General features: G+C 48.6%; 1 protein-coding gene across 1 annotated transcript; it reads right to left on the minus strand.

Moving 5' to 3' along the window:
• Positions 1-308: 308 nt before the first annotated feature.
• On the minus strand, positions 309-8141 carry LOC117072727 (E3 ubiquitin-protein ligase RNF216-like). Its single transcript, XM_033193124.1, is given in 5 exon segments — positions 309-389; positions 3331-3409; positions 4295-4376; positions 4379-4442; positions 7211-8141. Coding segments are annotated over 5 exon segments (528 nt in total). The 5' UTR covers positions 7481-8141; the 3' UTR covers positions 309-356.
• Positions 8142-14977: the final 6836 nt, after the last annotated feature.

Raw genomic sequence — 14977 nt, forward strand, 5'->3', positions numbered from 1 at the left:
GATACCTTTACCAGTTACACGGGGGCTTTTCCATGCCAGACTGAAAATGCAGAGAGATCACTGATCAACCTTCAACTATTCACTAGCAGAACACTGAGCGGACTGTGAGGTCACCAATACCTCCTATTGCACTTGGATAAACACCTCCTGGGGAATAGAGATGAACAGGAAGGAAATAATCAAACAAGTAGAGATGGCTGTATTCCCTCAACCAGAAGGGTCCATTAGTCTCTTTTCATACTGTTATAAAGAACTACCGGAAACTGGGTAATCTATGAAGAAAAGAGGTTTAATCGACTCACAGTTCTGCAGGCTGTACGGGAAGGGTGGCTGGGGAGGCCTCAGGAAACTGACAATCATGGCAGGAGGCGAAGGAGAAGCAGGCACGTCTGGCCATGGTGGAGCAGGAGAGACAGAGAGAGTGAAGAGCGAGGTACTGCATGCTTTTAAACAACCAAATCCCATGAGCCCTCACTCACTATCATGAGAACAGCAAGCGGGGAGGTCGGCCCCTATAAGGCAATCACCTTCCATCAGGTTTCTCCCTCAACACTGGGAATTACAATTTGACATGAGATTTGGGTGGGGATACATAGCTGAACCATATCAACGGTAGTTCCACTACTGAGATTGATTGACTGAGATGGAGTCCCACTCTGTTACCTAGGCTGGAGTGCAGTGGCACAATCTCGGCTCACTGCAACCTCTGCCTCCCAGGTTCAAGTGATTCTCCTGCCTCAGCCTCCCGAGTAGCTGGGACTACAGCACACGCTACCATGTCTGGCTAATTTTTGTATTTTTAGTAGAGACGGGGCTTCACCAAGTTTGCCAGGCTGGTCTTGAACTCCTGACCTCATGATCACCCTGTCTCGGCTTTTCCTTTGCTGGAATTACAGGCATGAGCCACCGCACCTGGCCAACCACTGAGATTCAGAAGGCAGTTGAGTCCACTATACCACACCTCACCTGGCTTCTTCCTCTGATGGGGCCCCTCTTGGCCACTGTTCTGTTACTTTTCGGTCCTATTTATTTAAATGGATAGTGAGCTATCTGCCCTTCAGGCTCCAACACTTCCATCTTCAGCTTGTATTACAATACCAGCCCTTCAAGCTACTCCAGGTGACCCCAGAACTCATATGAACTCAGAAGCTCAAGAGTTTCAGTCCTCTCACTTTCCTCTCACTTTAGGGGACTCAGTGCTCCTGGTCAGCATGAAGTCAGTACAGACACATGACCTCCATCCCTAATCCCTCAACAATGAAGAGTGGAAGGTGTAGGCAAGAGGGTGGGGGCGCGGTTTGTAAATCTGCAACTGCATCAGACCAAATCTAGTTCAACTGTTTTTTTTTTTTTTTTTGACGGAGTTCGCTCTTGTCACTCAGGCTGGAGTGCAATGGCACAATCTCAGCTCACTGCAACCTCCACCTCCTAGGTTCAAGCGATTCTGCTGCCTCAGCCTCCGGAATAGCTGGGATTAGAAGGGTAATCACCATTCTGACCAGGCTGGTCTTGAACTCCTGACCTCAGGTGATCCACCTGCGTAGGCATCCCAGAGTGTTGGGATTACAGGCATGAGTCACTGCACCTGGCTCAGTTCAACTTTTATGTAATGAAGTTGTCAGTTGCTTTTCAATTGCCATGGACCTGCAGGTTAAAGGTCATGTACCCTGTGCATTCTCAGGTTAACCAAGCATGCCACCACGGAGTGGAAACTAAGAGCTCGGCCTGAAGAGCTGGAACTGATTTAAGAACCGGACACCCCATGGCAGGAGCCAGGATCCAATCAGATGGAGTTCTGGTGTCCCCTATGGCAGGATCCAGTCAGATCACACAGCCCAGCATGACTTTATTGCAAGATCCAATCAAATCACACCTCATTACCGCATGCTTATAAAACCTGACACAGCCCCCAGTTGTGTAAGGGAGATCTATTTCCATGTGTGGCGTGTGTGCATGTGATGTGTGTGCATGTGTGCTACGAGCGCATGTGTGGTGTGAGCACAGGTGTGGTGTGAGTGCATGTATGGTGTGTGTGCAGGTGTGGTGTGAGTGCAGGTGTGTGTGTGCATGTGTGGTGTGTGCATGTGTGGTGTGTGCGCATGTGTAGTATGTGCACGTGTGGTGTGAGTGCATTGGTGTGAGTGCACTGGTGTGAGCGCATGTGTGGTGTGTGTGCATGTGTGGTGTGTGTGCATGTGTGGTGTGAGTGCATGTGTGGTGTGTGTGCATGTGTGGTGTGTATGTGTGGTGTGAGTGCATGGGTGGTGTGTGTGCATGTGTGGTGTGTGTGCACGTGACAGGGAGATGAAGGGGACTGGGTGGGTGAGTGGGAACGAGCTTTAATGTTTTAAATTCAGGGCAGTCAGTAGTGTGAAAGAACATGTAATTCCTCCCACTTCTAATAGGTACAATATACTCTGAGTTTCCTCTCAGGAGGTTGCTAGCTATGTGTATTCAGATGGAGATTACGAACACAAAATCTAATTCAATCTTAAATATAATTGAGACACTGCAATTCTCACATGAACTTTAGAGTCTTGCTTAAAACGTCCTAACAGAAAACATGCTTGGCATTGGACAGTTCACAGCAATGATACTGATACAACTCTGCCACAGACAGACAATAAAGGTCACTGCCCTTGAGTGCAGTGACCTGTTCCCACCTGATACAGTCAGTTCTTATGAGGAGAAACAGTTAAATAAATAACCTACTAGATGTGATGGAGATGCCACTATGACGCCCAGTTCTTTAATCAAAGAAGCGTCGTCTGAACTTTGAAAATGGCAAAAGGTGTTGGCTGTGTAATCAGCATTTGAGGCAGAATCACGTCAGGAGATCGAGACCATGTAATGGTGAAGACTTAAAGGGTGACGAGGGGTAGTACTCGAGGCTGAGGAGGAGAATGGCGTAAAGGGAGGTTGAGTTTGAGATCCACTGAGTGGTAAGCAAAAGTCAAGAAAATGGCAAAGGTATGTTTGGGGAGAGGGGTAACGGGGTATTTGAGCACAGGTGGTGAAAAGAGCAAGCAAGAAAAATATTGACACAGTGGAAGAGAAACTGAACACTTCCCACTTTACATTATAGTATCTGTCCTAAAGAAGATGATATAAAACGGGATCCAGAGCTTTGTACCTGGAGTGGCATGAGTGGCTGCCGTCTCAGTAACCATTCAACCGTTACTCACAAAGTACTCATCCTCATTTGCTTATGAAAAGGAAAGCACTCAAATCCTCCTTACACATCAGCGGTCAGGTAAACAGCAGATATCTGGGCCATGAGGGCAGCCTATAATACCATAATATATATCTAGAAAAAATTTGCGTCCCTACCTTTCGGCAGCGAGGATTAGGACAGCTGAACCTCTTCACATCACTGTCCAACACAGCAGGAAAGCTACAGGAGGGGCACCTACAGTCAGAACAGCAGAAGTGACATTACTTCAAACATTAAAGACTGACTTGGTTCCAGCTCCATGTGGCTGTTCATATGAAGATGGAGTTTTGAGCTGGACATTCACATCCCCTTTATACTCCTTAGTGTTCCTGAAAACACAGATTGAGCCTCTTCTTTGTGCTGGCTCTTATCAGGAAACATAAGGACCACTTGCGGTCCTGACTCAATATAAACCACTCAATAAACACATCTCAATCTCAATGAGAACTCCTTGCATATACCGATTTCCCTGCAGCCCAGGGCACCATGATTGTATCTATGGCCAGAAGATTAGGGGTGCCAAGATATGTAGACAGAAGTTTGAGCTGCAGGCCGGGCGGCGGCTCACACCTGTAGTCCCTGCACTTTGGGAGGCCATGGGGGGATCACTTGAGGTCAGGAGTTTGAGACCAGCCTGGACAACATGGCAAAACCCTGTCTCTATCAAAAATACAAAAAAAAAAAAAAAAGTTGGACGTGGTGGTGCACACCTGTAATCCACGCTACTCGGGAGACTGAGGCATGAGAAATGCTTGAACTTGGGAGGCGGAGGTGTAGTGAGCCGAGACTGCACCACTGCACTCCAGCCTGGGTGACAGAGTGAGAAAAAAAAAAAAGAGAAAGAAGAAAGAATTTGAGCTGCAGTTTTCCATTAACAAAATTACTGGTTACTCAATGGTTTCAAGGTGTTAAAAAATAAAAATAAATAAATAAATAAAATTATTGATAATCTTATTTCTCAGCAAGAAATGCCAAAAAACCTGGAAGATACACTCAATTTTCATCATCTGATGCAAGTGCCCAGGTAGTTTTCACAATGGGGAAAGGTTGGCAGATGGCATGCTCTGCCTGAGAACGAACCCGACAAGCTCGTTGGCGTAGGCTGCTGCAACCTCCTCCTCGGCTTTTCGTTCATAGTACTTATATAGGATGGTCTGGGGAGCACCTTCTCCAGCTCACTGGTTGGGAACGAACACGTGCAGCTGCCTTCCACGCAGCTGAGCTCCGACTAGAAAAAGGTGAACAGGCAAAGAAGAAAAAAATCAATACCATTTATAGAAAAATAAAAAGCGTCAGTGGTTAAAAACATAGATCCTGAGACAGTAGAGCAAAGATCTCTCTGCCTGTTCGTCTCTAAGAAATCACAATTAAATCATGGAAACCATGAAACAAAAATCCAGTACATTTTTGGTATCACTAGAGGATCTCTATCAGCCCAAATCACAATCCACAGAGGTTGAAAGTGGAGGAAGGGTAAATGGCTTAGCAGACCAGAGAAGCCCATAGCTTAGGGTCTGAAAAGGAGATGCTGGGGAAGTTGGACAGATAAGAGCTGGAGACCCTCTGGAAAGCAGAGCTGAGTGGTGGGGAGAGGGGGAGGACTCAAAGTAATGAACTGAAAACAGGGAGATGGGTGGAGCCTCTAGTTCCTACCCCCTTCAGAAAGAACTGGCTGACTCTGAGAGAAATGAGGAAGATCTGAACAGCTGGACCACAAGGCTCTGGCCTGGGAACCAGTCATAAAGGAGAGCAGAGCTGAGGGGGCCTGAAGTCAGAGTCTGAAATGAAGTCTGCATAATGAACAGAGAATTCTCCAGCCCCTTCCTCCCACTCAGTTTCAGAATGTTGGAAAATGGGCTCACACCCACTAGGCAGGAGGCAGACTGAATCACCCCAGGGAAGAGACTTAAGGGCCATTCAGGTTTATAATATAAAAGCTAACTGGCTCCCAGGCACCTAGAGTCAAACCCACTGCTCTATAAGCCCCACTACTCACATAGCTTTCCAACAGCTCTTTAACATGAACAGAGTGTCAGACATGAGGAATGCGTCCCACATGAATGAAAGACAGACACCAAAGAAAACAAATGGAAAAACACATCCTAAAAATAACTAGCTAAAATTTATGAGGCATTTACCATGTGTCTAACAATAAGTTCATTAAACTCATCACCTCATTTAGCTTTCAACACAATGCTATGATTATTTCCATTTTACAGAGGAAGAAACTGAGGCTTAAGGCATTTAATTTACTCAAGATCACAGAGCTGGTATGGCTGATGGGGGGCATGGCCCAATGCATTCTGCTTGACTCCAAAGGTCATGCTCTTTGAAAAAACAGAAACTTTATTTATTTATTAATTTTTCTGAGACAGAGTCTTGCCCTGTCCCCAAGGCTGGAGTGCAGTGGTGCGATCTTGGCTCACTCAGCCTCCTGAGTAGCTGGATTACAGGCACCCACCACCACACCTGGCTAATTTTTGTATTTTTAGCGCAGATGGGGTTTCCCCATGTTGGCCAGGCTGGTCTCGAACTCCTGACCTCATGATCTGCCCAACTCAGCCTCCCAAAGTGCTGGGATTACAGGCATGAGCCACCGCACCTGGCCTATTTCTTTTCCTTTTTTTGAGATGCAGTTTCCCTCTTGTTGCCCAGGCTGGAGAGCAACGGCACAGTCTGAGCTCACCACAACCTCTGCCTCCCGGATTCAACCAGTTCTCCTGCCTCAGCCTTCCCAGTAGCTGAGATTATAGGCACGTGCCACCAGGCCTGGCTAATTTTGTATTTTTAGTAGAGATGGGGTTTCTCCATGTTGGTCAGGCTGGTCTTGAACTCCTGACCTCAGGTGATCCGCCCACCTTGGCCTCCCAAAGTGCTGGTATTACAGGTGTGAGCCACCATGCCCGGCCCCTAATGTTAACATCTTATGTCAAAACCAGGAAGTTGACAGTGGTCTGCTACCATTAATGGGACCAGTCTTTCCACTCATGTCTTCTCTTCTGGCCCAGGATCCCACAAGGCATCTAGTCGTCATGTCTCCTTAGTCTCTTCCAACCTGAGTTTCTCAGTATTTCTTGGTCTTTTACAGCCCTGACACTTTTGAAAAGTACTGGCCAGTAAGTTTGTAGAGTGTCTCTCAATTTGATTTGTCTCATGATTAGACCTAAGTTAGGTACTTTTTGGCAGGTTCTTAGCATATGCCAGACAGATGTCAATGTGTCTTACGTATGGTTGGGGATGTAAAAAGCACCCCCCCCGCGCTTTTTGAGATGGGGTCTTACTCTGTTGCCCAGGTTGAAATGCAGTGGCTCCCACCTCAGCCTCCTGAGCAGCTTGACTACAGGTGTGAGCCACTATGCCCAGGTAAGTTTTGTATTTTTTGTAGAGACAGGGTTTCACCATGTTGACTAGCTGGTCTCAAACTCTTGACCTCAGGTGATCCACCTGCCTCAGCCTCCCAAAGTGCTAGGATTACAGGCGTGGGCCACTGCACCCGCGCAAAAAGTCATGTTCTTAATCACCGTGTTAGATTTCTATTGCTGCTGGGACAAAATACCACAAACTTAGTGGTGTAAAACAATGTAAAATTCCCATACTGTGTTTGTTATATGCTGGTATCTAGAGAAACTGACTTTGGAGAGAGAAATATTATCTTGTGTAAAGTAAGTTATGTTATTTTAATATATATTTAGTCCAATAGGCTGCAACGTTCTCTCCTTCGGAGGTAACCCTCCCTCTGATTATGAATAAGAGTTGAAGCGGGTGCTCCTCTGCAGCTAGGTATGGGGGCGTGGAAGAATTCTACTGCTCCCTGAAAAGAAATCTGCTGTGCTTAGAGAACCCACATAATCACACACAACAGGTAATGCACACATAAGCACACCAGCAGAATTCCACCTCACCCTGAAAGAGGCACTTACACTTATCTATCAACACGGTCTCCTTAGACTCCAGGAATGTGTCCTATATACATGGGACGTATTACACAGTTCTTACCTTTCCAGATCCAAAGACTGCCTCTTGGGCGTATCTGATGAGACACTCTTTGCAGAACAAGTGAGCATCTGCGCACTGCGTCAGCTCCTCGAATGGAAATTCCCCATAGCAGCAGCGACACTCAACCAGCTGGCCGTCCTGCAGGCGGTCAAGAAACACACATGAAATGTCCTGCACTTCAGCAGAGGGAGAGCCTTGTCTCCCATCCTCATCTCTCTCCCACCCCCCACACAAATTCTGAGGTAAAAAGCAACCCATTTTAGGGGCCATAAAACAATGATACGCTGTTTCGTGCTATATAAATCTAGCTCAAGATACTAGAACAATAGTAATCCGTAGCTAAAACAGCGACGTTTTCATGGGTTTTGTCTGGTATTCTTTAGAGTAATTCTTTGTATAAAGTTATCATATTCAATCCCATGGTGCAAAGGGAACTAGAACATCTGCACTCAGATGCTAATGTGATTATAAAAAGCAAGGATAAGGAGCACGAGAGATGTTACCCAAAATGCTTTCAAAAGTTGAATTTTGTTCTTGTCATAAAGAGTGTGAACGGGTCATATCCAAGTCTGAGCTTTACTTTAAGGGACTATTGAAGCTATAACTAAAGCAGCAACCTCAAGTAATGTATCAGGCTATTGACTCCTTTTATTAACTATAGCAACTGATCCAATCACCAACTCATTCCTTTTTTTTTTTTTTTTTTTTTTTTTGAGACAGAGTCTTACTCTGTTGCCCAGGCTGGAGTGCAGTGGTGCGATCTTGGCTCACTGCAACCTCCACATTCCAGGTCCAAGTGATTCTCCTGCTTCAGCCTCCCGAGCAGTGGGGGTTACAGGCCCCCAGCACTAGGCCCAGCTAATTTTTTGTATTTTTAGTAGAGATGGGGTTTCACCACGTTGGCCAGGCTGGTCTCTAACTCCTCACCTCAAGTGATCCTTCCACCTCACCCTCCCAAAGTGTTGGGATTACAGGCATGAGCCACTGCACCCGGCCTGTTTTGAGATTTTTTTGTTTTTGAGACGGAGTCTTGCTCTGTCGCCCGGGCTGGAGTGCACTGGCCGGATCTCAGCTCACTGCAAGTTCCGCCTCCCAGGTTTACGCCATTCTCCTGCCTCAGCCTCCCGTGTAGCTGGGACTACAGGCGCCCGCCACCTCGCCCAGCTGGTTTTTTCTATTTTTTAGTAGAGACGGGGTTTCACCGTGTTAGCCAGGATGGCCTCGATCTCCTGACCTCGTGATCCGCCTGTCTCGGCCTCCCAAAGTGCTGGGATTACAGGCTTTAGCCACCGCGCCCGGCCAGCAAACTGTTTTGTTGTAGAAAGACCCACCCAGCTCTGACGGTTTAGAGGGTCATGAATGCAAATTTGAGTTCTAGAAAAGCAGAGCTTCCTAACAATGGGACTTCCACAGCACTGGGATCTGCTTCCTCATTCAGTTTGTGCCTTTCCCATGAGCGAGAGACTCCTAGGAGAGCCGCAGCCCATTAGGAAGCCGTGTGGGACTCACTCACAGGTTCTTTATTTTTTTTCAGACGGAGTTTTGCTCTTGTTGCCCAGGCTGCCGTGCAATGGTGAGATCTTGACTCGCTGCAACCTCCGCACCCCGAGTTCAAGTGATTCTCCAGCCCAGCACTCCTGAGTAGCTGGGATACAGGCACCCGCCACCATACCTGGCTAATTTTTTGTATTTTTAGTAGAGATGGGGTTGCACCATGTTGGCCAGGCTGGGCTCAAACTCCTGACCTCAAGTGATCCACCCCCTTTTGGCCTCCCAAAGTGCTGGGATTACAGGCATGAGCCACTCAGGCAGGCCAGGAACCCACAGGTTTTTCGGATGGTCTCTGAATGTCATGCAACTCTTTTATTTTTTTATCAAAGAAAATTCTTTTGACACAACGTCTTGCTGTGTTACCCAGACTGGAGTGCGGTGGCCAGATCATAGCTTACTGCAGCTTCCAACTCCTGGGCTCAAGCCATCTTCCTGTCACGTGAGTCTCACAAGTAGTTGGCACACAGGTGCCAACCACCACACCTGGCTAATTTGGTTTGGTTTTGTTTTTTTAGAGATGGGGATCTTGCTATGTCGCCTACACTGGTCTTGAACTGCTGGCCTCAGGCAGTCTTCCTCCCTTGGCCACCCAAAGTGCTGGGATTACAAGCACGAGCCACTGCACACAGCTGAGATTTTTCGATTTAGTCTTTGTGTACATGCGATATTTTATTCATAGAATCCATAAACGGTAGGGAAATTTCTGAGTTCAGAGCAATACATATGATAGAAAACATGATATATAGACTAGAGTTTCTTAGCCGAACTGGAGGGGCTGGCTTTAGGTAATCCATGGACTCCCTGAAACTGGGGACACCAGTGGAAATATGTGTGAGCTCATGGGCAGATTCCTATGATTTTCAGGCCTCAAAATGTCTCTTAGGGCAGAGGATGCGTGTACCCCCAGTACAGAATCTCGGACAGTGAATGTCAGTGAACATTTGGCAGAAAAGCTCTGCCAAATTGAGTGCTCTCATGTGAATTTTTCATTGAGTCAATGTTCCTGGGATCTCTTGTACATGATCATCTCACTCTTGTCAGGTTTCATTTCTGCTTCCCCTAGTTCTTTCCCACCCTGTTCTCTCCCACCACACTGGACTCTGAAATGGACATGTACAGAGAAGAGGAGACCCCAACATGCTTCAGGCTTTGAGTGGAGAGGACACAGCCTCTGCTGGGACAGGGAACAGAGGGATACAGAGACACTGAAGATGCTTGTGGACAGTGGTCTGAGGTCGGGACAGTGGCAGGAGACACCATTCACCCAGGATCTCCGGGACAAGAGATCAGTCTGGCAGTTACATGTGTTTTTCTTCAAACTGGTTGCCAGGTTGGAATGGCCAATGACATCAGAGATTCCAACCTTCCTGATTGGAGGGACCGGACTCCGTCGGCGCCTGGGAGCTGAGGTGGACAACAGCATCTTCTCAGAGCTGTTCGCCACTCCTGACTTCTCCCAGCCTCGAGAATTCATAACGCACTCTTCTGGCTCCTAGCGGAGTCCAGAAGAAGGCCTCGGACAGAACAGAGACTAGGTTGCGTGGGATGGAACAGATTTTGGGAAAGATCACGACCCTGCTCCCCGAGGATAAGGAGGAGAGCCCCCAACCGAACACCTCAGGGTACCCCCTCCAGGAGGTAGTGGATGATGAAGTGTCGGGACCATCAGGTGAGGGGACTGGAGGAAGAAGAGGTGGGATAGGATTGACTAACTCGAAGGAAGGGAGCTGGGTGCGGTGGCTCACGCCTGTAACCCCAACACTTTGGGAGGCCAAGGCGGGCAGATCACCTGAGGTCAGGAGTTCAAGACCAGCCTGGCCAACATGGTGAAACCCCATTTCTACTAAAAGTACAAAAATTAGCCAGGCCGTAATGGTGCGTGCCTGTAATCCCAGCTACTTGGAAGGTTGAGACAAGAGAATTGCTTGAGCCTGGGAGGAAGAGATTGTAGTGAGCCGACATCGTGCTACTACACTCCAGTCTGTGTGAAAGAGTGAGAGGCTGTCTCAAAAAAAAAAAAAAAAAAAAGGGTCAGAGGTCAGGAAGGAGAACCTGAGGAGGGTGTGTGGGAAGAATGGAGAAACTCAGGCCAGGTGCAGTGGCTAACACCTGTAATCCCAGCACTTTGGGAGGTCAAGGCAGGAGGATCACTTGAGGCCAGGAGTTTGAGATCAGCCTGGCCAAGATGGTGAAACCCCGTCTCTACTAAAAATACAAAATTGAGCTAGGCATTATGGCAGGCACCTGTAATCCCAGCTACCAGAGAGGCAGAGGCAGGAGAATAACTGGAATCCGGGAGATGGATGTTGCAGTGAGCTGAGATTGCACCACTACACTCCAGCCTGGGTGACAAAGCAAGATTCTGTCTCGAAAAAAAAAAAAAAAAGGAGGGACTCAGAGAGCCAGGGACTAGGCAAGAACATGAGGACGTGTTCTGAGGACAGAGAGACGGAAGAATGGGGAGGAGAAGGAGTGGCACATGGGGTTGAACAGAGGAGAAAGTCAGAAAGATGGCTTGGAGAAGCCAGCAGTCTACGAGGCTGGGGAGGATGGAGAGTGGTTTGGGGTTTGGGGTCGGGGTCTAAGGTGATCAGTTGCAGAAGCATTACACGGTGGTCTGGTTTCTTTACTCAGCCCCTGGGGTAGATCCCAGCCCCTCATGTAGGTCCCTTTGCTGGAAAAGGAAGAGGGAGTGGTCGGACCACTCTGAGGAGGGGCCAGAGAAGGAGCTCGCCCCTGAGCCTGAGGAGACCTGGGTGGCGGAGACGCTGTGTGGCCTCAAGATGAAGCTGAAGCGACGGCGAGTGTCGCCCGTGCTCCCCGAACACCACGAGGCCTTCAACAGGCTGCTTGGTAGGAGGACACCCCAAAGAGCACCTCCAATCCTGTTCTTCTATAAAAGAGGAAACTTCCAATAACCACTCTTTTCCAATGGAAAAATATGCCCCTACTGGGTGAGCTCTCCATGTGGGAGGACTCTGAAGTGATCACTAATGAGGGACACTTAGGAGAAGATAGAGGATTAGGCTAGACTTGACAAGACGTGGGTGCTTGGGATAAGAAAGCTTGGTTTCGGCTGGCACGGTGGCTCATGCTGTAATCCCAGCACTTTGGGAGGCTGAGGCAGAGGATCACGAGGTCAGGATTTGAGACCATCCTGGCTAACCAGTGAACCCCGTCTCTACTAAAAGACAAAAACTTAGCCAGCCGTGGTGGCGGGTGCCTGTAATCCCAGCTACCAGGGAGGCTGAGACAGGAGAATCGCTTAAACCCGGAGGCAGAGGTTGCAGTGACCCGAGATCGCGCCACTGCCTCCAGCCTGGCCACAGAGAGTCTGTCAAAAACAAGAGCGAGACTAAATCTCAAGAAAAAAAAAAAAAAGAAAGCTTGGTTAAGGCCAGGAACGTGGCTCACACATTGGGAGGCTGAGTCAAGGGACTCCTGAACTCAGGACTTTGAGGCTGATGAGCTATGACTGTCCACTACATTCCAGCCTGGTGACTGAGAAAACCCTGTGTCCAAAGAAAAACAAAGCCCTGGTGTGTTCGCTCATGCCTGTAATCCCAGTACTTTGGGAGGCCGAGACAGTGATCACTTGAGGTCAATCCTTTCGAGACCAACCAGGCAATATAGGGAAACCTCACTTATACTAACAGTACAAAAATTCCCAGGCATGGTGGTGCACGCCTGTAATCCCAGCTACTTGGGATGCTGAGACAGGAGAATCGCTTGAACCTGGGAGGTGGAGGTTGCTTTGAGCCAGATGCATCACGAACTCCATCTTGGTGATAGAGTGAGAACCTGTCTAAAAAAAAAAAAAAAAAAAAAACGAAAAGGAAGGAAGGCCCAGAAGTCAGGAAGTAGCATGTGAGTGGGATGTGAAGAATGGAGGTACTGAGGCAGCAGCAGTGCTCCACACCTGTAATCCCAGCACTCTGGGAGTCCAAGCAGGCGATCACTTGAGGCCAGAAGTTTGAGACCAGCCTGACCAATATGGTAAACCCTGTCTCTTTCTAGAACTACAAAATGAGCTGGGCGTTATAGTGGGCACCTGTAATCCCACTCTCGGGAGGCTTAGGCAGGAGAATCACTGGACTGGGGAGACAGAGGTTGCAGTGCCCGAGATCACACCACTACACTCCAGCTAGGCCACAAAGCAACACTGTGTCTCAAAAAAAAAAAAAAAAAAAAACAAAAGTAAAGAAGGGACCAGAGAGCCAGGGACCGGGAAGGACATTAGAAGTGTTCTGAGGACAGAGAAACGGAGAATGGGAGGAGACAGCGGCCCATGGGCTTCAGCAGAGGAGACAGACAGAAGGAAAGATGGCTTGGAGAAGTCAGCAGTCTGTGAGGCTGGGGAGGATGGAGAGTGCTTTGGGTTTGGGGTCGGGGTCTAAGGTGTTCAATTGCAGAAGCATTCACGGTGGTCTGGTTTCTTTACTCAGACCTTGGGGTAGATCCAGCCCTCATGTAGGTCCCTTTGCTGGAAAAGAAGAGGGAGTGGTTGGACCAATCTGAGGAGGAGCCAGAGAAGGAGCTCGCCCCTGAGCCTGAGGAGACCTGGGTGGCGGAGACGCTGTGTGGCCTCAAGATGAAGCTGAAGCGACGGCGAGTGTCGCCCGTACTCCCCGAACACCACGAGGCCTTCAACAGGCTGCTTGGTAGGAGGACACCCCAGAGAGCACCTCCAATCCTGTTCTTTCTAAAAAGAGGAAACTTCCAATAACCACACTTTTCCAATGGAAACAATATGCCCCTACTGGGTGAGCTCTCCATGTGGGAGGACTCTGAAGTGATCACTAATGAGGGACACCTAGGAGACGATAGAGGATTAGGCTAGACTTGATAAAGGTCAGTGCTTGGGATAAGAAAGTTTGGTTTCGGGCCAGGCGTGGTGGCTCATGCTTGAGATCCCAGCACGTTGGGAGGCTGAGGCAAGAGGATTGCTTGAACTCAGGACTTTGAGGATGTAATGAGCTATGACTGCACCACTGCGCTCCAGCCTGGGTGACAGAGCAAAACACTGTCTCAAAAGAAAAACCAAGGTTGGGCATGGTAGCTCATGCCTGTAATCCCAGCTACCAGGGAGGCTGAGACAGGAGAATCGCTTAAACCTGGGAGGCAGAGGTTGCAGTGACCCGAGATCGCACCACTGCATTCCAGCCTGGCCCACAGAGCAAGACTCTGTCTCAAAATAAATTAATAAATAAATAAAAATCAAATAAAGAAAAACAAAATCAATAAACAAAGAAAGTGGTTTCAGCAGTGCCCTCTGAAACTTAATGTCTCTTACTAACTTTTCTAAACCTAAGTGTCTCCATCCATAGTGGGCATACCAAGGCCATGGTCACACCCTGATGTGACTGTCTCATGAGGAAATGATGGGAATTCCTTTATGACTCTGCAGCGGTCCCTCCGGGTCTGCTGGGAGGACGTCCTGGCTCATTCCCAGCCCCACATCCTGTAGATTCTCACACCCAGGGCCTCCTTCAGCCTCTTCCCAGGGGAGTCTCAGAGCAGGAGCCTCTCTCCCTTGCCCAGTGAAACTCATTCTCCCCTCTCACATCCCCCTCACCCGTGGCCAAATCCTGAGACTTCCCCCCAGGAGGCACACTTCTCCTCGCTGCCCTGCTGCTCCCACGGAAACCCTGTCCTGCTTCTCATGCTGACATCTGCTCTCTAATCACAGAGGATCCTGTCATTAAAACATTCCTGGCCTGGGACAAAGATCTGAGGATGTCGGACAAGGTAAGGTTGTTCTCCATGTAACTGTGCTCCTGTTCTAATGCAAGCCCGGGGGAGGGCACCACTTCCAAACCCACAGTTCTCCCTCCACCACCTCCCACCAGATGCTCCTACAGTCTTGTATTGTGTGTGTGTGTTTGTGTGTGTGCGTGACAGAGTCTTGCCCAGGTTGGAGGGCAGTGTCTTCATCTTGACTCACTGCAGCCGACGCCTGCCAGGTTCAAGTGATTCTCCTGCCTCAGCCTCCAAACAGCTGGGATTACAGACGTGAACCACCACGCCTGGCTGATTTTTGTGTTTTTAGTAGAGACGGGGTTTTGCCATGTTGGCCGGGTTGGTCCTGAACACGTGACCTCAGGTGATCCACCCACCTTGGCCTCCCAAAGTGCTGAAATTACAGACATCAGCCACTGTGCCAGATCAGCTCCCACAGTCTTGAGTCTTGGCACCCACACATTTTTTTTTTTTTTT

The sequence above is a fragment of the Trachypithecus francoisi genome, unplaced genomic scaffold (assembly GCF_009764315.1).
Source record: "Trachypithecus francoisi isolate TF-2019V2 unplaced genomic scaffold, Tfra_2.0 Lachesis_group4, whole genome shotgun sequence".
In the NCBI taxonomy this organism is placed as follows: domain Eukaryota; kingdom Metazoa; phylum Chordata; class Mammalia; order Primates; family Cercopithecidae; genus Trachypithecus; species Trachypithecus francoisi.